This window comes from Blennius ocellaris, assembly GCF_963422515.1.
Source record: "Blennius ocellaris genome assembly, chromosome: 16".
NCBI lineage: Eukaryota > Metazoa > Chordata > Actinopteri > Blenniiformes > Blenniidae > Blennius > Blennius ocellaris.
In genome coordinates this window covers 21647770-21673816 of record NC_137665.1, presented here as the reverse complement: position 1 = coordinate 21673816, position 26047 = coordinate 21647770, and the positions used below count along the sequence as shown (strand labels likewise).

At 52.9% G+C, this 26047-nt stretch overlaps 2 protein-coding genes across 3 annotated transcripts; both read right to left on the bottom strand.

Annotated features, from left to right (window-relative positions):
* Positions 1–5106: 5106 nt before the first annotated feature.
* Positions 5107–12667, bottom strand: LOC308141180 (suppressor of cytokine signaling 7-like). Its single transcript, XM_080511234.1, is given in 11 exon segments — positions 5107–6895; positions 7090–7251; positions 8021–8156; positions 8287–8415; positions 8497–8665; positions 8766–8905; positions 8986–9123; positions 9368–9475; positions 9727–9788; positions 10780–11212; positions 11215–12667. Coding segments are annotated over 10 exon segments (2673 nt in total). The 5' UTR covers positions 12419–12667; the 3' UTR covers positions 5107–6895; positions 7090–7097.
* A 1796-nt stretch (positions 12668–14463) lies between these two features.
* kpnb1 (karyopherin (importin) beta 1) lies at positions 14464–24776 on the bottom strand. Of its 2 annotated transcripts, none has more exons than XM_080511236.1 (22): positions 24469–24776; positions 23508–23566; positions 22008–22190; positions 21723–21923; positions 21439–21591; positions 21302–21361; positions 21134–21223; positions 20941–21051; positions 20758–20859; positions 20459–20683; positions 20151–20342; positions 19946–20076; positions 19715–19862; positions 19541–19612; positions 19285–19429; positions 18429–18511; positions 17984–18091; positions 17561–17704; positions 17221–17326; positions 16865–16979; positions 16484–16645; positions 14464–15611 (listed from the first exon to the last, which is right to left on the bottom strand). In XM_080511236.1, coding segments are annotated over exons 1-22 (2631 nt in total). In that variant the 5' UTR covers positions 24509–24776; the 3' UTR covers positions 14464–15610. The 2 variants fall into 2 exon arrangements, with proteins under 2 accessions (XP_080367362.1, XP_080367363.1); XM_080511237.1 differs by having other exon boundaries at positions 20758–20847.
* Positions 24777–26047: the final 1271 nt, after the last annotated feature.

Here is a 26047-nt window from a genome sequence, read left to right as displayed (position 1 = left end):
AAGAGAAGAGGAGGAGGAGGGGGAGGAGGAGGAGGAGGAAGAAGAGGAGGAGGAGAAGAAGAAGAAGAAGAGGAGGAGGAGGAGGAGGAGGAACCTTTCAGCCTCATCATGAGTGGGCGTGGCCTCTGCCGTCCCCCGTTATAGCGCCTCCACCCGCCACGCACCTCAGACGCTCCATCACCTCCACCAGGTCTCTGCTCCTCCAGACTGTCAGTGTGTCGCTTCGCCTCGTTTCTCTTCCTCTATCGCGTTTCTTTCCTTTCACCTCACAAACATCCGTGATTCTGTCGTTCCTGTTCCACTCATCCTCAGTCTTCCTCGTCTTCTTCCTCAGTTATTCCATTTCTCCTTCGTCATCCATTCCTGCGTCGTCACTCGTGTGTCTGCTGTTTGTTTCTGTTGTTTTTTATTGATCATTTGTTGTTGTTGTTGCCTCACGTTGTTCCTGATGTTGTTTTAGTTTTTCTACAATGTTACTGTTGTTTCACCGTCTTGTTTGAGACAATCGTTCCTCGACCTTCTGGGTTCTAACGTGTTTTGTGTAACGTATTTTTAAATTGTTCCTCGGTTCAGCAGGTGGAACCAAAAATAACAAAAACCGCGCCTAAGTTCATTATTACATTTTTACTTTATATTATTTCAGTCGCATTTGTACGAGGCAGCAAACAAGAACATCCTAAAAACCAGTGTTGCTCGATAAACCCTTTCAATTTCAACATTATTTAAATCATTTTACTTCAAGCGTCTGTCCTTTTCCAACCAAATAACGTACATTAATTTTACTTGCATTTAATGAGAACTTATCTAAAGCAAACCATGTATTTAACTTAATTTCTTTTGATCTGGAGGAAACCTTCAGGAAACGTTGAGGATAATAGGAATAGAATTGAATAAGTTAAAGTGTCATCAGCAAACATTGTGAATTGTAACGCATCACTTACTGAGCAAATATCATTCATATGAAGTAAAGATAACTTAGGATCCAGTACTGGGCCTTGTGGAACTCCACAGGTTCCTCTTTTAGCAGAAGATTTACGTGATTAATGTTCACATATTGAAACCCAAGATTTAAATAACGTCTTGACACTAGCCGGGTGCTTCACCTCTTATCCAGAACAGTCACATTTCTTTAGAAGTAGACGTTCAAACGAAAAACTTTAAATATGTTTGAATTGGTTGTATTTCATCCAACAACTTATTTAAGAGTAGTTTACTTCACGGTAATGCCTTTGCCTCTTCGAGTGGATCTGTGATGCTGCGTTAAATTGGTTTAAGTAAGGGCTGCACCGATACTGATACAGTAACCGATACAGATACCGATACCGATACAGATAACGACATCGATACAGATAACTATACCGATACAGATACCGATACAGATACTGATACAGATAACGATACCGAGGCAGATACTGATGCCGATACAGATAACGATACCGATACAGATACCAATACAGATACCGATACAGATACCACTACCGATACAGATACCGATACCGATACCAGTACTCAGTATCAGCATCGGTGCATCAGTTCACACTCGTACTCATAAAAACTGCCACCGATACCACGACACCGATACCATTTCACTGCAAAGGCACAGTGAGGAGCGCACACACACACACACACACACACACACACAAACACACAGATGACAAACGTTTTATTAAAAAGCCTCTTACAGTAAATGTGACATGTTGCTCTGGTTGTGTTTTTTTATTTTCCCAGTCATGGCGTCGTTCGGCCAGATGCTGCTGCTGCTGCTGCTGGGCCAACTGGTGTCTCCTCTGTTTCCCAGCCTTCCACCTCCTCCAACCAGTGGCCTGAATGGTCTCGGCGAGAACATAAACAAACCCAAAGAGGGCGCCAAGGCCGTGGGCAAGTACCTGCTGAGCACCGCCGCCACCGTGCTGTCCTTTCGCCATCCCCTTTCTCGGGCTGATTCAACCTCACGGGACGCTGATTGCTGCCGCCAGCAACATAGCAGTGCTTCCGTTGACAGCGATCGACCAAAAAGATCAACGATAAACAACTCCTAGAGGCCTTGACGATGGAGTTTCAAAACCTGCATTCAAAGCTGGATGAGCACGTAAGGAGCAGAAGTTTGACGTGTGGGCCAGCAAGCACGTTCTCCAAACCCGAGAAACACATCAACTTGGCCTGGGAGGACTACAAGACAACGATGAAGTCTATAATGCAGGCGAAGACGGATGAGGAAAGAGATAGACACCGGGATCAGTATCATCAGTTCCTATGGAAAATATTTACCGGCCATCAAGGATCTGAACAGACTGCTGATGGTCAAAGGAGCCAGTTTCACCTACAACCTGGGAGACCTGCTGAAAGACTACATCAATTGTCACGAGGCGGACTTGTTCCAGTACACGAAGTTCATCAACAAGTTGATCTACAAGGGCATCATGATGAACGAGTTCTACTACAAGGTGAAGAAGATCACGTCGAAGCCCAGGGCAGAGGAGGAGGCCCAAAATCGCCTACACCTCGGCCGAGGTCATGTTCCAGACCCACAAGAAGTGCCTCATTGACAGCATGAACTATGTCAAGAAGGACGTAGAAAAACTGATCGACAACGTGAAACCTCGCTCGGAGCTCGCCAAGGACGTCCGAACGTTCCTGGACAACACGTACGGAAGGTACGACTGGATGGTGGTGGCCTTCTTAACCAAAAGCTCCAAACACCAGGTCCTGGAGACCCTGAACAAACACGTCCTGGCCGGATTCACCGAGGTGAGCAAGTCGTTGGTCAGCGTGGCCGTCGCCCGACAAGTGAAGGGGACCCACACCAAGGTGGCCACCGTCAGGTCGGCCATCGAGGAATGCGTTCCCACCAACACCATCTGTTACAAGGTCAGAGAGAAGCTGGAAAGATGCCAAACGATGGTCCTTATCGAGTCCGGTGTGCGGTTACCACTGGCCGCGACCTACTCTGCGGTCCACGCCTACACCCGGACCGCTCACGACAGCCACAACACGCAGGACGAGACGTACGATGTGTTGGCGAACCCCGAAAACCTCTCCAAAGAGACGCCGTTCATCTACAGGGGCTCGTGTCACAAGTCCGCCGGCGTCAAGAAGGGAAACTACGTGGTGCTGATCAAAAGTGACGAGGAGCTGCTAAACAGCAATCCGTGTGCCAACCGGAACTGCGGGGGGCCCCAACAAGGCCAATGTGTCCAGATCCCGGCATTTTCCTGGCCTTGTGCGAGTGTCGCCAGCCGTTCTACGGCAGAGAATGCCAGTCCAACCTCCACGACTACCAGAAGAAGCTTCAGATGGAGATCGGGCCGATCATGAGAGGACTCCAGGACCAGGTTTGCAGATGATGGCTTCTGATCCAGGAACTCCAGCCCCACGTTCTCCTCCCTGCTCTGCTTCAGCCATTTAAAAAAAAATTTTTTACGACTCTGTAAACATCTTTTGATTCGTTTTCATCCAGTCCCTGTCCTGCATGCCTCTCGGCAGCCCGCCCAGTCCTGCGGGGGGGGGGGGGGGGGGGGGGGTTGTCTTGTACCGGCAGGCGGCGCATCGAGAAGCAGTGCAAGAAACGGCGAGTCGGGCTTTCCAGAGCACCAGAGTCTGGATGCAAGTTTGACTCCTGATGTCATCAGAAACGGCATGTCTTCCCTCCAAAACTGCCCCCACCAGAAAGAATTGGCACCACACCGCCACCCGGTGGACAACAGCGACATGACTCATAACAGGACATCAGCACAGCCAGCAGTTAAATCAAGGAACTCTTATGTATCTAAGTCCACATGCAGAGAATCAAATCCCATTAAAATAGAAAGAGTGACGTTGTGGTGGAGTATTTTACAGCATCTGTTTGAAATGGACTTAAAACAATCTGTGGTTGATATTGAGGAAACTCTTGCTGCTGAGCATGTGGCTGCAGAGGGCACACTGTGAAAATGACATATTAATCGTCACGCTCTTAATTTCCTCTGCTTCGAGCTTCTGTCTTCATATTTACAAGCTGGAAAAATATTAAAAAGAAAAAAAAATAAAGTTTGAGCATCAGCGGCGTGTGCGAGTTCAATCACTGTCTTAGAAACACAAACGTCCGTCATCGTCAGGACAAAGAGGTACGAAATGCATCTGTTACATAACTTGATGTACTGTTGATATCGTTCACATTACTTTGTGTAACCTTCACTACATCACACTGCTAAGTTACTTTGCAGGACTTGGAGTTACTTCACATTACTTTCTCTTACTTCATATCATTTGGTGTTACTATCTGTGACTTTAGTTTCTTGTACTCTGCCAATTCATACTTCACATTACTTTGCAACACTATTATTTATATTAAAACAGTTTGTGTTCATTCATAATAAACTTTCATACTGAACGGCAGCGACACTAGTTCAAATTACTTTAAAATGCTTCACATGATTTTAGATTACTTTAGATTACTTCATGTTAAACTTTACATCATTTGTTAATTTACATTACTTTTACTTTATATTACTTTTCATAATCGTACGTGCTTTCTGTTAATTTAAATTACTTTACATCACTCTACAATCCATTCCGTTACTTTGTCGCTACTTGTTTGCTCCATTGTTTTATTTTACATTTATTCAAATCACTTTTCAGTACATGGGTTTGCACCTTTACGTTACTTGCTTTGATACTTAATTTACTCTACAATACTGTTAAATTATTTAGTTACTTTACATGGTCAGTTTCTTCACTTAAGTTACATTGCATATAATTGCAATACCTTCATTTACAGTACTTTTTTTGATTTCCAGAACATTATCTTAATTTTTCACTACTTTCATTAACTTACATTACTTTATACTCGACTTTGCTGCTAAATGCAAATTACTTGAGTCTACTTTCAACTACTTATATCACTTATATATTATGTTGCATTATTGTACATTATTATCCAAGATTTTGTTAGAAATTCTTAATTATTTAAACAAAAATAAACCTGTTAAAGGTGAAAAATATGGCCTGTGGCCACCAGGGGGCATCAGAAGCCGGGTGTTCAGGCTCGGTGAGGCTCAGTTGCCTTGTTGCCCCACCCTGACGGGCAGTTTGTGGAAGAAAAGAGAAAAGAGAGCAGAGTTCAGTCCACACTGTTTAATTAACAGCACAGAAACCAGACTGAAGCCGCGGCGTCGCTCTGAAACCATCAGGACGCCGCCCACAGGCTTCCCCGTGTGACATCATCAAGGCGGACCCCCGCTCCAGTGTTCGTCCAGTGCAACGCCACCGAGGCTCAGTTCAGTTCACGGTAACAGTTTGTGTTTTTTTTTTTTTTTTCCTTTTTCGTTTCGGTAACGCCGCGGCGAGCAGCGGCCGCCTCCGCGACGGAGGGAAACGCCTCCGTTTGTGCTGCGACGAGCCTCCGTGTGCTTCAAACGCCTGAAACCACGCCGCGCTCCCATTGGCCGGGTGCTCGGGGGGGGGGGGGGGGGGGGGGGGGGACCCGGAACTTCCTAAAGAGTCTTTTAAATTAACATCCCTCGAGTTTTCTTCATCCTGCAGAGAAACAAAGCTGTCGGGCCCGTTTCCACGGCAACGATTTCACATGGAAAGCACGAAAATAGACGACTTCATTGCGTTTGGAGCGTCCGTTTGCGCGACGACGGCGTGCGTCAGTCGTCCGTCCGGCCACACGAACGTCTGCTTGTGTGGCTTCATTACAAAAACAAAAACAAACGGCGCCCTCCAGTGGTCCAACGTGAAAACTGCATCGTTTTTTTCAGCGTCTCTGTCGTTCTTTCACGTGAAACGTTGTGGTGTAAACGAGGCGTTCCGACGATGGGCGAGACCCTTCGGACCCCCGTCAGCCAACCAAACGTCAGCGGAGGTCGACTCCAACCCTTTAACATCCTCATGAGGTACAACAGCAAAAAGCATGCAGGAAAGCGCTCTTTGGAATGAAAAATATATATTAATTTTTAAAAATACAATGTAAAAAAAACAAAACAAAACAAAACTCAATAGTGGTTAAAATGTCAGAGCAAAACAACATGAAGTAACAAATCACCTGTCGTGACGTTCTGTCAGAATTTGTCGTACGATGTTTGTTAAAATATCAAATAAAGTGCATAAAACATAGGACAGGTGAGACGAGCATCGTGAGCAAACAGCTTGTGGTTTGAATGTTTGAACGAGGCGTCGGACCTTCTGTGGGCCAAACGTGTGTTTGGAGGCAAGACTCTTATTGTGAAGGGACACCGGCTCTGGATCAGGTGTGGAAACGGAATGCGACACAAAATGTCAAAAAGCAAGCATAAACTCGTTTTGCGTTCACAGTCTCTGGGATCACCATAGCAACCGGCGCCAGCGGCTGATTGGCCGGATGGAGAGCCCGTCGGTGACGACGTGTCGGATTATCTTGAATTCCGTAGCACCAAAATAAAATTTTTATCGAAATCCTCTCGCACAATCGGGACTTTAAATTTGTCATTTCAGAATAAGAAACATAATATTCATTCCAGAAAAAAGTTTTACACCCTTTTGTCCTGAGTGTCACACGGACGCCGTGACCCCAGAGGCGGCCGCCGCTTCCTGTTGGCCCGTGACGGACTTCCTCGTGAGGCGTCACGTTTCGTTCAGCCGCTCGGCGATGACATCAAGGGAGGGGGGAGGGGGGAGGGGGGGGGGGGGGGGGGGGGGCGGAGTCTCCACATCCCCTGCCCCCCACCTGGGGCTGCTCCCCGTGAGCCAATGGGAGAGCCCGGAGGAGGGCGGACCATCTGAAACCCGCCCGGATACAAAGTGAACGGAGAGAGCTGATTGGCTACAGAGTCCAGTTTCAAAGTTCGAGTCCAAGGAAAGAAGGAAAGAAAGAAAGAAAGAAAGAAAGAAGAAAAGAAGGAAAGAAAGAAAGAAAGAAAGAAAGAAAGAAAAAGAGCTGCAGGATAAAACAGAGGAAATGACGTTAGCTTAGCATGAAGCACTTAAATCTCTTTCACTGCATCACAAAACTTCAGATTTTCTCATTTGCTCCGGTTATTCTGGAACAACTCGTTCTCTCAAAGCTTCACACACTATGTTAACCCCCCCCCCCCCAGACCACCAGCAACCAGACTTCACACCGTCTCTCACCTCCACTGCTACGTTTGGGACTCCACGCCCACCTGGACGCTCGGTTCCGCCCCTCGGTCCACCTGCGGCTCCGCCCCCTTCACCTCCTTGAGCTCCTGCGTGGGGCTGATCTCCTCCTCGGGGTCGTAATAGTAAAACTTCCTCAGGTAGGCAATCAGAGGCCTGACAGACACACACACACCAGTTCATCAGTGTGTGTGTGTGTGTGTGTGTGTGTGTGTGTGTGTGTGTGTGTGTGTGTGTGTGTGTGTGTGTGTGTGTGTGTGTGTGTGTGTGTGTGTGTGTGTGTGTGTGTGTGTGTGAGACACAGGTCAATAGAAAACAGAAGTTTGAAGATTCCAGAATAATGATTGAGTTCATGACGTCAACAAATTTTCAGGAAAAAGCTTCAGTTTTTCCCTGCCAGCCGTCATTTCGACCCTTTTTCATGTTTCTTTGCATCCTTGCATTAAAAAAAAATATATATATATATTTTTAAATAATCTCAGTTCGACTTTCTGTCTCGACTTCCTTCAGCTGTAGTTTCTGTTCCTGGTGCTTTAAATTTCACTTCCCCTTTTGACGCGTCGGCAAGATTTAACCCCCTTCGCCCGGCGTGTTTCTGGAGGTGTGGCCTATGTGGGGTACGCCTGGAGGCGTGGCCTGGAGGCGTGGCCTACATGGGGTACACCTGGAGGCGTGGTCTACGTGGGGTACGCCTGGAGGCATGGCCTATGTGAGGTACACCTGGAGGCGTGGCCTATGTAAGGTACGCCTGGAGGCGTGGCCTACGTTGGGTACGCCTGGAGGCGTGGCCTACGTGGGGTACGCCTGGAGGTGTGGCCTACGTGGGGTACACCTGGAGGCGTGGCGTACATGGGATACACCTGGAGGCGTGGCCTACGTGGGGTACGCCTGGAGGCGTGGCCTACGTGGGGTCGGCGTTACGTACGTGGGCAGCGGCAGCTCCTGGATGTGGTCGATCCGAACCAGCTGCCGGATGCAGAAGCGACACAGGTGCTGCAGAGACTTGACGCTGCTGAACCTGGAGACCGGGTGCAGGAGCTGGACCGGGGTCGGCGGTAGACCTGGGGGTGGGGTGGGGGGGGGAGCACTTATATGGGGCGTGGCCTCTTGTGGTCATCGTCTGTGTGTGCATGTGTGTGTGTGTGTGTGGGAGGAGGTTTGCCGCACGCCGCCGGCTGATTGGCTGCTCACCTGGGACCCGCGAGCGCAGGAAGTAGAGGAACTTCCCGTTCTTGGAGTGCATGATGGCTCTCTCGATGAACTCCACCACCGAGTGGCAGCGGTCCTCGAACTTCGGGTGACACCAGAGACTGAAGGTCCCTGAAACACAGGCGTGAACAATAAGCACGCGCGCGCGCGTGTGTGCGTGCGTGCGTGCGTGTGTGTGTGTGTGTGTGCTACCTCTGTAGTGCTCCATGCGTGTGTGGTGCGTGACTCCCTGCGACCTGAAGCTCAGACTCAGGATGTATCGGGGATCTGAAGAGTCTCTGACCAGGAAGGATCCGTCTGGTTTCCCCTTCAGCTTCATCTCAGCGTCCTCCCAGTTCATCGGACCCCAGTACCACCCACACTGCGCGCACACACACACACACACGCACACACACGCACGTTAGCTCCATCCACTCACACACGGCTCACACGACGACAGGCGCCCCCTGCTGGTGGCCCACCTTCTCCAGCTCTCGCAGGCTGGTGGCGAAGCTGCCGGCGTCCGGTCGACTGAGGGGGCAGCGGGGGCCAAGTCGGGGGGGCAGGTGACGCCCGTCGGGTCTAAGAGGGATGGGGCGGGGCAAACCTCGCAGGAAGGTGTCTGGCGGGACAGGAGAGTGTTCAGTGTGTGTGCGTGTGCGTGTGCGTGCATGCGTGTGTGTGTGTGTGTGTGTGTGTTACCATTGAGGCTCAGGCTGTGCTGGATGGTGCTGAGGGAGGGGGGCAGGACAAGGGGTCGCGGGGGGAGAGACTGCATGGAGGCGCCCACGTTGGACTCCATGAAGGCGGCGTGCTGCTGAGGAGGACCTCCAAAATCATCTGCAGGGGGGGAAAGAAAAAAAAAAGAGAGAGAGAGAGAGAGAGAGAGAGAGAGAGAGAGACAGTCATGCAGGCTGCTGATTGGTCCACGAGCTCCGCTCACAACCTTCAGTCACACCTGAGTGACACGGAGTGACGAGACGTACCTGACCGGCCTCAGACTGAAGACACAAACACAGCAGGAAGAAATGAAACGCAAAAGAGGAAGAGAGAGACAGAAGAGGGAGAGAAGAAGAGGAAGTACCGAGCAGACTGAGACTCCGTCGGGGCGGAGGAGGAGGAGTCGGGGGGTGGAGCGAGCCCCCCCCCCTGCGAGACGAAATGTCCACATCAACCAGAGACACCGTCTCACCTGGAGGCAGCCACAGAGACACGTGTTAGAGACAAGGGGCGGGGTTAGGGGTGGGCGGGGTTAGGGGTGGGCGGGGCTGGGGAGGGGGGCGGGATCAGAGAGAGGGGTGCTGGAGGAGGGCGGAGCTTTAATGTGGACGAGAGATAAAGGGAGGACGAGAGACGCGGTGGAGTTGTGGCACGGAAAGCAGAACAGGAGAGGATGAAGGGTTAACCAAAAAAGGGGCGGGGCTACACACACTGGGTACTGACCGGTGAAGGCGGGAGTGACGGGCACCGGCGAGAAGGCACTGTGAGGTCTGGACACCTGCAGCCTGGAGGCATGAAGAAGAGCGAGAGAGACGGAGACACTGCATCATCATCATCATCATCATCATCATCATCATCATCGCTTGTGTCCTGGTGCTTTTGGTTTCCCTGGTTACCAGGTAAGACAAAAACCCTGATATCATCTCTTCACTCCCAGTCACTTTGCGACCAGGCGTCCCCCGGCTGCGTTGCCGCGGAGACGAGCTACTCCACGCCACAGCGAAGTTCTGCTGACTGATGCTGTCGCCGTGGCAACAACTCTCTTTCCTGAGGATGCGAGGATGCTGAGCGTCATGACGACGGCCAGAGGAAGAAGCGGAGGTTCCAATTTAGACTCGACGTCGAGGTTCTATCTGGCGAGGAGCGGGACCCTTTGTAAACATGAAGGAGGCTCCGCCCCCACCACGGCGTTTCACGTGAAAATGCGTCGTTTCAGAAAAGTTGTGTGTTTACTTGCTCATGTGCAGATAAACTAATCAGTAAAACCCAAAACGCAGCGCAAGTTTTCCATTTGGACTTTTGGTTTGATCTCTCCGACATTCCTACGTTACGCGGTGGTCGTTTTAGTGTTTGTAGGTGGCGCTAGAGAGCCGTTTTAGCACTCCGGGGGTTAATTCTGACACGTCCTTAATTGTACCGCCAGTCGTTATTAGTCTTTATCTTTAGTCTTTATCAGCGGGTCTCGTGGGTCAACGTGGTCCTCAAATCCACCCGGGCCGCAGAAAAAAAAAGAAAACGAAGAAGAACAATAAACAATGGCGTCCCGGCCTCCGTCTGCTCCGTCAATAAAGACGAAGGCTGAGACGGGTGTTTTTCACGGTTCTGCGATTCAGACGGTTCTGTTGTCCCACGCCGGGAGTCGAAAACAACCTGAGGGGTCGAGAACCCGAGAACGACTCCTGACGGGGCAAACCGAGGAGCAGACCATCCACACGCCGTTGCCGTGGCGACAGGCATCCCCCAACACACCCCAGGAGAGGCCCGGGCCGGTCTTACCTGTTGCCGTCCAGCTCCGTGTTGCTGCAGGTGGACCCCCACACGTCCAGCAGGCTGCCCCCGGACGAGGTGGACGAGGCCAGGGACGGCCTCTTGTCCAGCAGCCCCGCCGAGCCGCCGCTGGAGCTCTTGGTCCGGAACAGCTTGCTGAGCCGGACCTTCAGCGACCCCCCTTTGCGAGACTTCCCCCGCGATGGCGGCGTCAGCTTCCCCCCCGCCTCCGGCACCACCAGGGGGGAGGCGGACCGCCCCAGGCCCCCCGCCGCCACGCCGAGCTTGGGCGTGGCGGCGCGGCTCTGGGGCTGGGAGCGGGACTGGTGCGGGTGCGGGGGCCGGGCGGCGGGGGACCGGGTCGGCGGGGGGGGACAGCGGATGGACGGGCAGGAAGGGGCAGGTGGCGGCGGAGGCGGGGGCGGGCGGCCCGGGGAGGGGGGGGGCGGCAGCCCTGGTCGGTGCAGACGCCGGCCTCCTCGGCCAGCCGGTGGACCTGCCGCATCAGGCCGCTCAGCGTCCCGCTGGAGAACACGGGACCCTCGCCGCCGCCCCCCACCCCCCGCCGCCACTCGCCCTTCTCCGTGTCGCCCGTGTCCCCCCCCTTCCCGCCCACCTCCTCGGAACACAGGCCCTCCAGGACCAGCAGGGCGTCGCTGGTCTCGCTGGGGTCGTCCCCGGGCCCCATGCCCCCCGACCCCGGGACCAGGACACCGTGGCAGGAGCAGCGTGGGACTCTGGTCTCCTCTCCATCGCCCCCACCCTCTCCACCCTCCTCCCCCAGCTGGCCCAGCCTGCAGGCCAGAGCCAGCACCGGGTCTTCGCCTCCACCGGCAGAGGAGCAGGTCTTGCGGGGCTCCAGCAGGCCCAGGCGCAGAGCCTGGTCCAGCAGGCCCGGGGGCCACTTGGCCAGCTGGTCGGTCAGCAGGCGGTGTCGGTGGCACAGCACTGACCCCGGTTCAGCCTCCGGGCTGTGGACGCCCTGGTGGGGGGTCTGGGAACCATCCGAGGGCTTGGCCAGCCGCAGCACCGGGTGCCACTGCAGCGGCTGCAGGTCCTCCTGCACCGGCGGGACGCGGCTCTGCTCCCGGCCTCCTCCGGGCCCGGGTCCGGCCGTCGTGCCCGAACCCGCGTCCGGCTGCTGCCTCTCGGAGTCCTCCTGCAGGAAGCCCGGGGGCGGCTGCTCCAGCCCGAACTCCAGCACCCGGTCCCCGGACCGCAGCAGGTTCTGGAAGACCATCAGCTGCGCCCGGGACCCGTGGCCCGCCGCGCCGCGCTGCACCGGGAAGTCCACGAACCGCTGCGCCGCCACGGCGAAGTCGTCCGGCGGCGGCGGCGACAGCGGCAGCGGCAGCGGCGCCTCGGAGCCCGGCGGGGCCTGCGTCAGCAGCAGCCCGCCGTCCAGCTCGCCTTTCCCGGGGAGCGGCGAGCTGTAGTGCGGGGAAGCCGAGCCGAGGCCCGGAGAGGGGCCGCTGGGGTCCAGCTCGAAGCCGCCGCCGCGGTGAGCCAGCGCGGCTTTGACGGGCCCGAAGCCGCCGCCGCCGCCGGACAGCCGGTCGTCGGGCTCGTCCAGCCGGTCGTACTCGGCCGCGGACACGAGCCGCATGAGCACGAAGTCCGGAGACATTTCCTGCTGCGCGTCGCTCATGGCGGCGGGCTAACGTTAGCGGCTACTCGCTCCGTTACATAACAGCCACGGACGTGAACGGCGACGGAGCTCACGGCGGCCCGCTGCGGCATCTCCCCGCGCGGCTCACCCGGCCAGCCCGGCCGGGCCCGCCGCCATCGGGGGTCCAGAACCGGTTCGAGACGGTAAGGGCTCCGGGGGGAAGGCGCTCGGCGGAGGATGGGACGGACGACCCGGCCCGGTGACGCTTAGCGGTTAGCCGCCTACCGACTCATCCTCCTCCGGTCAGACAGGAGGGATGAAGAGGAGGAGGAGGAGGAGGAGGAGGGGGGGGGGGGGGGGGGGGGGAGCCAGCTGCTGCTTTTATTATTATCATCATCATCATTATTACAGTATTATTACTATTGTCATAATTATTATTATTAGCATCATTATTACAGTATTATCATTACTATCATTATTATCATTATTACAGTATTATTACTATTATCATCATTATTATTATTACAGTATTATCATTATTATTACTGCTGCTGCTTTTATTATCATCATTATTACAGTATTATTACTATTGTCATAATTATTATTCTCATCATTATTACAGTATTATCATTATTATTACTACAGTATTGTTATTCAAATTTTGTTTAAAATGTTTGACTGCGAGTGCTTTATATTATTTTCCGTGTTTATTTATCAAGGTGCTTTTTTAAAAAAAAAAAACGTTTATTAGGATTATTTCATACTTTTTTCAAATATTTTATTTGAAGCCAATATTTGTTTTGATTTACATTTCATATGCCGCTTCGGAAACAAAACAAAAGATAAGTATTTATGTTGATTTTATTGTCGTACCTGTATATGAACCCTCTAAAGTCCATGAAAATGCTTAATTATATTTCTAATACACGTGTTTTTTTGTTGTGACGCTACACGACAGCGTCATTCTGGTGTCGGGGAGAACCCCGCTCGCCGTGACGTCACACCGCGGTCCCTCTAACTGCATTGCAGACGTCACCCGAGATAACCGGATGTAGTTTCAGCCTGAGTCACCAAGTAAACAAATGTGTTTAAGGCGAAAAATAATCAACATCAACATCAAAAATAATCAACAACCCAAATATAAATAATAATAAATACATATGTAAAACTGTAATAAATCTAAATAATTTCGCACGTTAATGGAACTTAGTTCATTAAATGTAATAATGTAAATTCTAGCAATAGCAACCTCACACTGTTCCCTATTTATTTATTATTTATATGTGTGTGTATGTGTATGTATATATATATATATAGGGATGTACACTGCTATGCATATATATTTATGTGTATAATATCTGATACTTGTGATGTTGCACTTCTGGTTAGATCTTAAACTGCATTTCGTTGCATTTTTAATGACAATAAAGTTTAATTGAATCGAATCTAATTACTCCGCCAATTATTTTTTTTAAATAAAACAATATTCAATATATTCAATGAAATGTCAGACTTTAAATATGAATAATTTAATAGACAAAAATAATGTAAATATCCAATGCATCTAAAAATTCTGTACGATTGTAATGAACTGTAAAATATACACATATCTACAAAAACAAAATCAGGAAATAATTAAATGCAATAGATGGAAATTCAAGAATAAATAAAAAAGTTGGCACCAACTGTAAAACTCTGCAACATATTGATGCAAGTTTATGTAACTTGCTTATGGTCGATCAAGCAAAAATCTGGCCAAAGCTTTAAAACGTGCATTAGATTCTTTGCACTAAAACTAATACACAAACTAACTTCTGCCAACTCAGGATCTCAAGTATCGATATATAAAAGTTAGAACAATAACATTGTGCAAGTTAATCAATAATCAATATCTCATCTTGAAAACTAGTCCGCTTAAGATGTAGTGTGGTGTTCCACAGGGAGCAAGTATGGGACCCTTATAGTTCTCACAAGCTTTGATTTCGTATTGAAAAACAGGTGTGTGTGTGTGTGTGAAGAAGCAGCAGCTGAGGCTTCAGAACAATATAGACTTTATTAGTTCACTAAAGTTGAATATGAAATAAAAAGCAGATTGGCTTCAACTCATTCACAATCCTCAAAGTATCGAGTCGTAGATCCCTTGTGGCGCCGCCGCCGAGGCCGAGGCCCGCACTGAGCGGCGCTCGGCATCGTCTTCGCACGTACGGCCATCGGAGCAGCCGCACGCCGCCAAACAAGCTGAGAAGTGAGTTTTTCATTAAAAAAAAAAAAAAAGAAAAAAGAAAAAGACAAAAAAAAGATGGTTCTTTGTGGCGTGGAGTAAACAAGCCGACAGTGGGCGGTGGCCAAAAGTTCAGCGTCCAATCAGCAGAGTCCCAAAGTGTCCAAGTCCAGGAGTCCGACAGACGACAGGAAGAACGGCGGGGGGAATGTTTCATAGCACTTTATTGTTTCACTTTTCATCAGCAATGGAAAAATAGAACCTTTTACAAACGTCTTCAATTCACTGAATGTTTTAAACAAGGAAAAGATGGTGTGTTGTGACCCGTTCCCAAAAACACGAGCCGCCTTGCCCGCCTTACCCGCCACGCCACGCGGCGCCCGCCGTCTCCGTTTGGCACTCCTCTGGCACGCGGCCCCGCTTTTTGTTTTTTGAGGGAATTTATAGTGCTGCCGTTTGATTGGACGAGAGCGTGGGTGGGTGGGTGGGTGGGGGGGGGGACTGAGCGGGCGGCGGCGCTCGCCGTCTCGTCTTCTTCCACGAATTTAGTGACGAGTTTTAGAAAAAAAAAAAAAAAAAAAAGAGCAAAAAAAAAAAAAAAGTTTCCACAGAAGAAGAAAAAGTCCACCGAGTCGCCGCACGCTCCCAGAAAGTCCGATTCGTCAGGGTCGTCATCCCCTCCTCCTCCCCCGGCACGGCGGGGGGGCGGCGAGGCCGTGACGCCTTTGTGATGTCGTAGGAGAGCCCAGCTACACGGCGAGAGAGGTGGATCGTGGGAGGAATTTGTTTGTTTGAAGGGAGGGGGGCGGAGTCAGAGTCCTGTCCAGGGGGGGGGGGGGGGGGGGGTGTCATGGTCTCTCGCTCGCTCACACGTGTCTCTCTCTCTCTCTCTCTCTCTTTCTCTCACACAGACATTCATCAGCTCAAACGCTCTGCGACCGACAAACAACATGAGCTCGTTCCAGTCGGATGTCTCAGATTCTCTACAAACTGTGCTGCCATGGCAACAATCTGAAACACAGGGGGGGGGGGGGGGGGGTGGAGGACAGTTAAGATGTGTTCAGCTTCCCTTTCACCTGTCAGCGCCGCCCTTCACTCAGTGATGTCACTTCCTGTTTTAAACCACGACTTAACAGAACAAACAAACTGGGTGGAGGGGCTTATCAGGGCCTCATCCAAGATGGCGGCTCGGACAGTTCAGCCAACGAGAAGCGTCTGATCAGACCGTAATGACTCGGGAGGCGACCCCACAAAGTGGGGTTCAGGCGCCGGTTTCAACAAAAAGCATCGTTGTTTGTTTGTGAAAAGTCTCACGTTTACATACGGCGGAAACAACGTAGTTTCCATGTTGGGCCACTAGATGGTGCCGTTGTGTTTTTATGCAATGCAACCACACACACACACACACACACACGCAGAGAACGACACACGAGAATAGTTTTGGGTGTATTTGGCGAGTCACAGCGCCCCTCCAGGCCTGGCAGGTGTACTACACCACGGTGCTCCTGCACTGCTGCAGAGCTCCAGAAAAGGTTTTCTTCCGGAGCTTTCAGGCCCTCGATGCGTCAACAGAGCCTCAGGAGGTTTAACCTCAAGGGGCTCCAGCATCTGGGACCATTTCTCTTGTGAATTCACAGGAACAAAAATGTTCACATTCATGCTCAAAGAGCGAGCGCATGAGCAATTTGTAATGCTACTACCTGGGGTTTTTTTTTTTTATACAGGAAGTGATGTCACTGAGTGAGAAGAGTGTGTGTAGATCTCAGAGAGTGTGGTATCCATCACCCTGTCAGAGTGGTGCATGATTTCTCATCACAGATCGTAAACTCAAGCTTTATGTAGGTCTTGTGTGTGTGTGTGTGTGTGTGTGTGTGGGTTCTAACCAGGCCTGGCTCTTCAGCTTGCGCAGCTCCTTGGTGGCCCAGGTGGCCAGAGTCTTGGTCTTGTTGGTTTTGGAGCGCCGGCCCTCCGTCAGCAGGTCGTTGATGAGCGGCCGAACCTCCACCATCTTCATCACGTCTTTACCGAACGCCGTGCACAGGTCCCTGAACGCAACGCGACCAGGTTAACACACGCCAGGCGAACGCTGCTGCGTTCAGAGCATCACTCAACGCAAGCTCAAGCAGAAACGGGGTGTGTGTGTGTGTGTGTGTGTGTGTCTCAGAAGTTGTTGTCCATCACTCAGTCAGCGTGGTGCATGATTTCTCCTCACAGACCAACACACACACCACCAACACCACCCTCCTCCTCCTCCTCCTCCTCACCCGATGAGTCCCACTGCATTGGCCACCACTCCATCAGAGTGATCTTCATCCTCCGCTATGTGATGGATGAAGGAGAGGATGAACTCCACCCGCGGCTGAACCAACATCACGTCAGCTGTGGGACGGAGACATTTTCAACACCTCAACATTGACTTTATTCTGTGTGTGTGTGTGTGTATGTTGGGTCCCGCAAAAACCCCAGTGCTGTGAGAGAGTCCGTTCAGACTGCAGCTCTGAGGGTGAAATAGACCCGTTCATCTGCGACGTCGTAAAATCCTCCTGATACGCTGCACACAGGAAGAGGAACCGACGTCGCCTGATCAGTGTGTGTGTGCGAGTGTGTGTGTGTGTCTTACGGTGCACATTCTCCTGGTCTCCCTTCAGGCCCTGGATGATCCCGGTGTACGCCTCCAGGCAGCCCTCCCTCAGCTCATTCAGGTAGTCCACCATGTCGTAGTCCGTCTGTAACGGGGACACGGTGAGAGCTGGAGGGGCGGCCACACACCCGCTCTGTGTGTGTGTGTGTGTGTGTGGATCTCAGAGAGTGTGGTATCCATCACTCGGTCAGAGTGGTGCATGATTTCTCATCACAGATCCGACTCACACTCTGTGTGTACATATCAGGTCTAATCGTGTGTGTGTGTGTGTGTGTGTGTGTGTGTGTGTGTGTGTGTGTGTGTGTGTGTGTGTGTGTACCTTGTCCACCTGGGCCTGGGAGGCCTGCTGCAGCGTGTCCAACACGATATCCAGGTACTTCTTGAACTCTCCTCCGATGGCCAGAGCGATATCTCCGAACGCAGAGAGGATCTGAGGCTTCACCGACCGGTGAACGTTCTCGTTCTGCCACACACACAAGTTTAATCAACGCCGGCGTCTAACCAGCAGGCGGCGCCGTCACACCTCAGTCGGACCGAATGAGGTGAGGCAGCTGCTCTGCAGATCCACTGAACGGTGTTTGACTTCCTGGTCGGTAGTGAAGAAGCTGCTCAGCGGGAGGCTTCTGTTAACTTTAGCGTCTCAGACAAACGGATTCACATCACGGCATCAGCGTGGTGCATGGTTTATCATCACCGACCAGTCACACAGAGAGAGGGAGGGAGGGGGGGGGGGGTCTCTTACCCCGAGGTTCTCCAGCAGCAGCTGCATGATCTCGTCACAGTAAGGCAGGATGTTCAACATCAGAGCTCTGCACAGGTCGCACACCAGACCCACCGCGGCCAGACACACCTGGAACACCACCGTCACCGCTTTAGTCTTTTTATCCAGGTTTCAGTTGCATTTTACACTTATTCCCCTTTTTCATTTTACGTCTATCCTTTTAAATCCTGTCCCTCGTGTACGGAGGGACGGGATCTCGTCACTGTGTGAGGAGAGCCGCCGGTCCTCCCGTCTCAACGATCACAAATTAAAGGAATATTAAGTATTGAAGAGCTGCAACTGTCGCCATGGCAACCAGCAAAACCTGGCTCTGTGGTGTCGACTAATAAAACACCTTGTAGTGGGAACGTTGTCACACCGTCAGCTGTAATGCACACGGACCGCCAGCAGGGGGCGCCTGTCCTACCTGATACTCGGCGTAGTTCTTCAGTCCAATACCCAGGAAAGGTTTGAAGGCATCCATGTATTTCTGGAAGTCGCTGCCCAGAACTGTGGGACAAGGAGGAGAAACGTCACGTTTTCATTCCAACGTTTAACGATTTAAAACCAAAAACAACAACGTTCCCATGAGAACAGAACCAGAAGTTCATTTATTCCTGGGGGGGGGGAAACAGGAAGTGGACTAAATGTGAGCTTGGAGGACGAACAAGCCGATTGGTGACGAATGTGTTTCAAAGCGTTTCTCTTTTAATGGATTGAGACAAACGACTTTCGGTTCGTTGGCGGTAAAATGAGAGTTTTGCTGCATGTATGCTGCAATTCATTTTGACGGAGCCACTTCCTCATGACAACATTGAACATTCTGACACACACACCTTGCTTGGAGTCGTTTTAGGAATGTCCTTCAGAGGCAACGACAGCTTTGTCGTGCTGAAGGTTTTGTTTTTTTTTTCTCTCCAAACATTCAGGCACCATTTACACTACACTTTTAGAAAACACGAGGACTTTGCCTCTGCGGCATTGGAAGAAAACAAACGGTTCATCACTCATGATTTAGACCATCAGAACTATGTTTTCCTCCAGTGTCTCTCTACTCCCACTGCTGATGGTCAGAGCGTCGTTCTCTCCACTCACGTGTGAAGCTCCATCAGTAAAACCACCAACAGCGCCAACTAGTGTTTTCAGCATTTCTGCCATTTTCAATCAAGTGCAGCGTCTAGAAACGCGGCGTTGCACCGTGCGGCGTTCCCCAGGGATGAGCGGTGGGACCACTGTGGCTCTGGTCCACCGTAACTCAAGTGTGAGTGGGAACCGGTCGGTACCTTCGACCAGCGTGGACACGGCCATCAGCGCGTCCTCCTGCACGCCCCCGGAGCCCGCCGTGCTCTGGAACATCCGCAGCAGAGACGCCATGACCACGTCGGAGATCTGCAGGGCGTCCTGGTGCTGCACCTTTCTCAGCACGTTCTGGGGGGGGGAGGGGAGAGAGAGAGAGAGAGAGACAGAGAGAGAGAAAACAGTCAGAGGTGTCCAGGCGTTGACAGGCGGTGTGGTTCCTGCTCAGGTGAGTCGTCTCACCTGTAAAGTGGCACACAGCAGCGACTGCAGGTCGTTGAACTGGATCCGGTCCGACGTGCTCTGGATGTGCGACTGCAGGGACACAGACTCAGGCGGTCAGACTCTCTGCAGAGCAATTCGTACTAACGGGAAGTTCCAGCACGACTCTACGGGCCACAGAAGCTCCGCCCCCACCTCCATCTGCAGGACCTGCTGCAGCCTCTCCATGATGACCAGCGTGGTCTTCTGCACCGCCGGGTAGCAGTCCTTGGCGCTGTTCTTCACGATCTCCATCAGAGCCTCGTAGGCGGCCGAGCGCAGGTTGTTCTGGTGCCCGTCGGGCCTGAAACACAGCGCAACGTCAGTGAGCCGCCGCACGCCGTGACGAGCGGCGACCGGGGGGGCGAAGCGGAGCAAGGGCGCCACCTGTCTGTCGTCTCCAGCAGCTTCTGGACGATGATCTCGAAGGACGAGGACAGGCAGTAGGTGCTGGGCTCCTCCTGATCCTCCGCCGCGTCCGTGGCCTCGTACGCCGCCTCCGCCAGAGAGGAGAAGGCCTGAGGGCGGAAAGACGCCGGTACTGAGCACGCTCACACAGACGCACCCCACTCCCACTCCCTCCGTGACTTACCCAGCACACGTTGGACGCCACCCGGGGCTCCGCCCCCAGGCCCTCGATCAGACACTGCAGCAGCGGCGCGAGGTACACCTCGTTGATGGCCGCCTCCGGCAGGAGCTCACAGATCCGGCCCACCGTCCACGCCGTGGTGTCCCTCACCACCACGCTGGGGTCCTTCATCAACTCGATCAGGGTGGGGATCGCCTGCAGGGGGGAGGGGCTACGAGTTAACCAGGTGAGCGGAGGTGGCGGGGGACTAGTCCAGACTGACTGACACCAGAATGACGAGCAGATTAGTTAACGAACAGGGAGTCAGTGACCTGGTGAACCAGCGGTTTCAGCTGGTTGAGCTCGGGGCCCTCCAGGATGGAGCCGAACGCCATGACGGAGGCGTCGCGGTAGCGCCAGTCCGGGTGTTTGATGTGCTCTTTGATGAAGGGCAGCACGTGCGGCACGACGTCGTCCTCGCAGCAGGTGGCGAGCAGCATCAGACACACGCCGGCGGCTTTGCACGGGTTCCAGTCGTCGTCGTCGTCATTCTCGTCCTGCGGAGACGGAGACAGGCGGTCAGACGCGGGCCCGCGGCGGTGGCGGCAGCTCGGGGCGGCGGCGGCGCTACCTGCTTGGTGAGGGTGTGGGTGAGGATGGGGACCAGGTACTGCAGGGCGCCCTTGGCGTAGAATTTACTGGTGTGCTCCGGGGGCCGGCCCTGCTCCGAGGCCTGTCGGAGGGAGAGACGGCGAGACGGTGAGACGGCGGCACCGCCACCCAGAGACCAAACCACCGGAATTTGCGGTCAGACCTCTGAGGCCTCGATGGCGAGGTCCATCTCCTCGTCGCAGACGTTGGACCAGAACTCGATGCCCTGCAGCGCCACCTCGTCGATTTCGCTCTTCATCGCCTCGATGGTGATCTGGCGGGAGGACGGGGGACAGGGTGAGTCTCTCACCTCCAAGACAAGGAGTTCCCAGGGGAGCAGGGTGACGATTCCTCACCGCGAACAGAGCCGGTCCCATGTACGTCTCCATGTACTGGTAGTACAGAGACATGATCTTCACCAGGTTCTGGAGGGCGGCGACCCGCACCTGAAAGCAGCAAACAGGCGTGACGTGAGGCGCGAGGACGGGAAGCGCGGGGACGGGAAGCGCGAGGACGGGACTCACTCTGGTGTCCGGACACTGCGTGGCCTCGCACACCACCTGCATGATGAAGTGTCGCTCCGTCTGTGAACACAAACACACGTTGGACGTTCTGCCGGCAGACGGGGGTGTGATGCGATGCGGCGCCAGAGGCCCAGTACCTCCTTGTCGAAGTTGGCCTTGGTGAACTCCAGCGAGTTGAGCAGCGCGTTGGTGGCGGCCAGCTTCACGTTGTTACTGGGCTCCTCTTTCCTCATGCCCTGGATGATGGCCGTCAGGATCTGGTTGGCGTTCTCCTGCAGCTGCTCGGGATCCTGAAGGCGCCGCGGCCGGGCGGGAAGGCGCGGGGGGGGGGGGGGGGGGGGAGAAAAGGCGGGAGTTCAGTTTGGCCGACGCTCAGATCTCACCCGTCACGGCGACAGTTTATCGTCGCGGGGCGACTCACGATGTCCTGGCAGATGTAGCCGATGGCCTCCAGCGTGGACTCCTTCATGTGCTCGGTGCTGGACGGGTCGGTGACGTTGGCCACCAGCTGCGGGATCAGCTCGGGCCACTGGTTGACGGGAATCTCTGCGCAGGCGATGCCGGCGACGCACTGCGAGGCCGAACTGGGCCGGTACGTTTCCGTGCCCAGAGTCTGTAAGACCTGCCGGACGGGACGGGACGGCGGACAGGCGTCAGAGGGCGGGCGAGGCACGTGGACGGGAAGGGGGGGGGGGGCGGGGCTTACGTAGTTCTTGATCTCGCGACGGGCGTTGGCGTCGATGGCGAGCCATCTCTGCTGGTACTGCGTCTTCACGTCGGGATCCTTGGACGTCAGGGAGTTCTTCACCTGCAGGCCGGCGGCCACGCGGGCCACCTGGGTGTTCCCGGGGTTCGCCAAGACCCGAGACAACTCCACCAGGAAGGTGGGCTGAGAAGAGAGGAGGTTTAGCGCGGAAACGTTTTGCCTTTTCTTCTTCGGCCAGACAAAAGTGCTCACGAGAGACGCGGGGAACAAAATGTGCTCCTGCCGGTTTCTGTCGCCAGCAAACAATTAAGACTGTATTTCCACTTGATGCTCAGATGAGATTCGCCGCCAGCGACAGTATAAGATAGATGGTCACAGATTTGATTACATCAGAAAGGCCTTAAAACCTGATTTATCTCCAAATACGAATGAAGCCGGTATCAAATGTCAAAACATCTCAACACGCGTCTCTTCCCTGCTTACATTGTCCAAAAGCATATTTGAGGTCTGTGCCATGTGACGGCAAAAACAAATAAATACATTTGAATTGGGTCTCATGACACCGACAGTGGAAACGCAGCCTTTGTGATTCTGAACACAAAAACATTTTGTGACAGGAATCCTCCCCTTCGTCAGCCTCCTGCTTTGTTTACATCCACAAAGCAGCAAAACGGCAACAGTGACACAAGCCGGCGAGTCCCAAACTCAGCCCAGCGCTCTTTATTCCTCCGGATCCTGAACGCACCACCACTCTTTATTCCTGCTCTTTTCAGGCTGTGAGAGAATCCGACATGTTTGGTTTTTTTTGAAAGGGGGGATTTGAGTCATTTGAAAATACAAGTCTACTTCATTAGATACACCTGTATCCAGTATATTAGATATACCAGATCCATCAACTCAGTACAACACTGATTAACAGTTAACTTCTGTCACCCTGAATGAACTCTAGCCAGGAAGTGATCGACATCTTCAGTGGTTCAGAATCATCCATCAGGTCGATTCAGTAAAATTTCACACAAAACTGAGAGGAAGAAGGGTGGAGACCAGCCACAGTTCACCTCCACACCTTTTCACATTAAAAGCACAGGGAGGGGAGAGAAGCTAATCCAGAGATATATTCAAACCAACCAAACCCCAGCCACCATAAAGTCACCGGGAACTTCCCTACAAACACCCAGGTCACACCCTGGTTAGTGGACTTCAACTTTAGTCTGATCTCAAGCACAAATCTCTGGGAAAGACTTGAAATCACAGCCAAAGATTAGAAGGAGCTTTGATTCTGTGAAGAATGAGTCAGAAGCTCCTGCAGATCCAGGAGTGAGAACTGAGTTTTCTCGGTATGAGATGAGGAAATCAGAGAGAGGAGGGGGAGGGGGGGGGAGGGGGAGGCAGCAGAAGCCGGCTGGGCTCCAAGCGGCTCTCCAGGCCGCCGTCTGCCCGCCTCCGTGCAGCTGCCGCCCGGCTCGCCCTCCTGTCCGCCCCGGACACCTCCACACTCACCAGGTTCTCGATGGCCGCCTGCTCCAGAAACTTCTGAGCCGCCTCCAGTTCATTCCGATCTGGTGGGGTGGGGGTGATGAGGGAGGGGGGGGGGAGTAGAGAGGGGGAGGCAGAGGTTATTCAATGTAACGCTCGCTGACAGTTAGCACGGCGGGGCTAACTGCAGTGGTTGGACCGGTTCAACCGCCGCTCCGCACCGAACAGACATGTTATTGTTGTTATTATTGTCCCCGTCGTGTCCGACATCCTCTCCGGTGTCCTCCCCCTCCCTCCCCCCCACCCCACCCCACCCCCCCACTGGCTCGCGGCCGCCGCGGCGGCAACACAACGTGAGGCGGCGCCGGTTAGCACGCTAAAAGCGGGACACGTTTCGAGCGGCACAAAGTTTTCCGGTCGGCCGGTAGTCCGGGCCAAACCGCGCCAACTCGGCCCAAAGCGACGCGGCGGGTGTGGCCTCCCGCCCGGGACCCCTTTTCTGACCCCTCGGGGTCCCTTAAGTGGCGTTACCCGGGGCAGGCTCGACGGGAGGCGGCCGACTGTTTGAATGATCACCGCTAACGGGCGGGCTAACGCGCTAGCGGAGCGGCTACAGCAGGCATGGGCAGGGTCGCGGCTCCACCAGAGTCTGCGGAACCCGCCCGCGAGGAGCCCCCATCGGGGGCCCGCCGAGATTAAGTGACAGCCCGCCGACCACTCGGCCGAGGGCCCTGCAGCGGGGATCCGTGCCGCGAGAGTGTGACGAGGAACCCGGCGTAGTGCGAAGTCAGCAGCGGCGTCAGGCCGTGGCGTTAGCACGGTTAGCACGGCGAGCTAGCAGCCCGCTCCCCGCTTCAAACTTTCACCGGCTCACCGGGGGCAGCCTGCCCGCCCGCCGCCGCATCGACACCACGGGCGACGCCCCGGCAGAATGCCCCCCGCAGTCCGGCCGGGCAGGGAGCGCCGCGTGCGGTTCGCTTCTCACCTGGAGAGACGGTTTTTTCTAGGATGGTGATGAGCTCCATTCCGTCCCGCGGCTGCCTCCTCGTCGTCGCTCGGACACTTTCGGCCGCCTGTCGGCTTCACTCGGACGGGTTCGGTTGCCGCGCAGCGCCCACAGCCGGATTATTTTCTTCCACTGATCTCGGTCGGTGCCGGGCACGGGGCGGGTTCGCTGGGCGCGGAGGGTCCCTCGGTGGTCCGGGGAGAGGTTCGCGGTGCCGGTAAGAAGACTCACGTCTCGAGCTTCAGCGCCGCCCGATCATCGCGTGCTGTCGGGAGGGAAAGGGCCGCGCGCTTCTCTCCCGCGGAGGGATATCTGACGTAATGACGCCGGAAGCGTGACTTGCTGCCTTCAGGGACCGTCGGAGAAAATGTCCACAGCTGGAGTGGAATACGTTTAGTTTACTGTAATGTAAAGAGTGATACAGACACTGAAAATAGCGAACTACAATAGTCTGGTCTTGACGTAACAAATTCCATGACTTAATCCGCTTTAGCGTCACCGAATCAAAATGTTCCCGATTTTACAGACAATTACGGGTGAAAGAAAACAGTCCTGCAGATTTCTTTAATGTGAGAGTCAAAGTTAAAGTTCAGGTCAAATGCAACTCACAGGTCGAAGTTATAACATCCAGTGTTACTATACATTTAGACAATTTCACTGTAAGATCTTCTGGGTCAAAGATTAAAACTTGTTTTATCAGGTTTTCCATTAATTCCATCTCCTTCAGGCTTTTAATGTCCTCAGGTGAAGCTTCTCGCTTTACAAGTTGCTCATTATCATCCGGGTTCGCGGATGAATAGATTCATGGCTCATCTGCATAACAAAGCTGAGAGAAACATCCGCGTTTCTCACCTCGTGTATTCTATCCAGCGTTATTAAAAGTTAAGATCCAGTTGCTTTAAATTCCGAGCCACACTTGAACGCAGCAGGACGTTGGCCCGTGCGCGCTCCCGCCGCTTGCCTCTCGACGCTTTGCGGCTCACGTTCATGACGTGAACGCGCAGCCGTTTTACATCTAAGATTAAAAAAAAAAAAAAATAGAGCGTTTTCATCTTCACTCTTCAAAATAAGATGTTAACCAGAAGCGTCACAACATTTATCAGGTTCAGAAAACGTGATTCAAAGAATCAAGAGAGAAGCTGTAAAAACAAACCCATTGCTTCTTTATTAGTCATTTTACAGTAGTCACTCATACGTAGCTGCCTTGAGTTGGTCTTTTTGTCTCCTTTTGTTCCTTCCTCACTTTTTATCAACACAACAGAAGAAGAGACAGGGACAAATCATTTAAAAAAAAACAAAACAAGAACGAAGCACAAAGAAAACAAATGGAGAAAATGCCCCGATTCAACCCCCCAAAAAAACAACAAAAAAAACCCCACACATTTGGCAAAAAAAAGTTGAGGATGATGACGACGATGATCCAGTGCATCTTATAAAAAAACATCAACAAAAACACAGGAAGTCCAGATTTACACGTGAGATATGTCAGGGCTTCTGATTGGATAAGAGCTTTCCGGAGTTGTCGTCCAATCAGATTTGATCTCCTCACTCGCTGATA

What these genes read in the sequence shown, in the direction of transcription:
- kpnb1 (XM_080511236.1), bottom strand. Translation starts at nt 24,508, where the DNA reads ATGGAGCTCATCACCATCCTAGAAAAAACCGTCTCTCCAG. An exon ending in AGAAAAAACCGTCTCTCCAG is followed by an intron (nt 23,567 to 24,468) that starts GTGAGAAGCGAA and finishes CCACCCCACCAG; the next exon opens with ATCGGAATGAACTGGAGGCG. An exon ending in CCCAGGCCCAGGTGGACAAG is followed by an intron (nt 17,327 to 17,560) that starts GTACACACACAC and finishes TCCCCGTTACAG; the next exon opens with ACGGACTACGACATGGTGGA.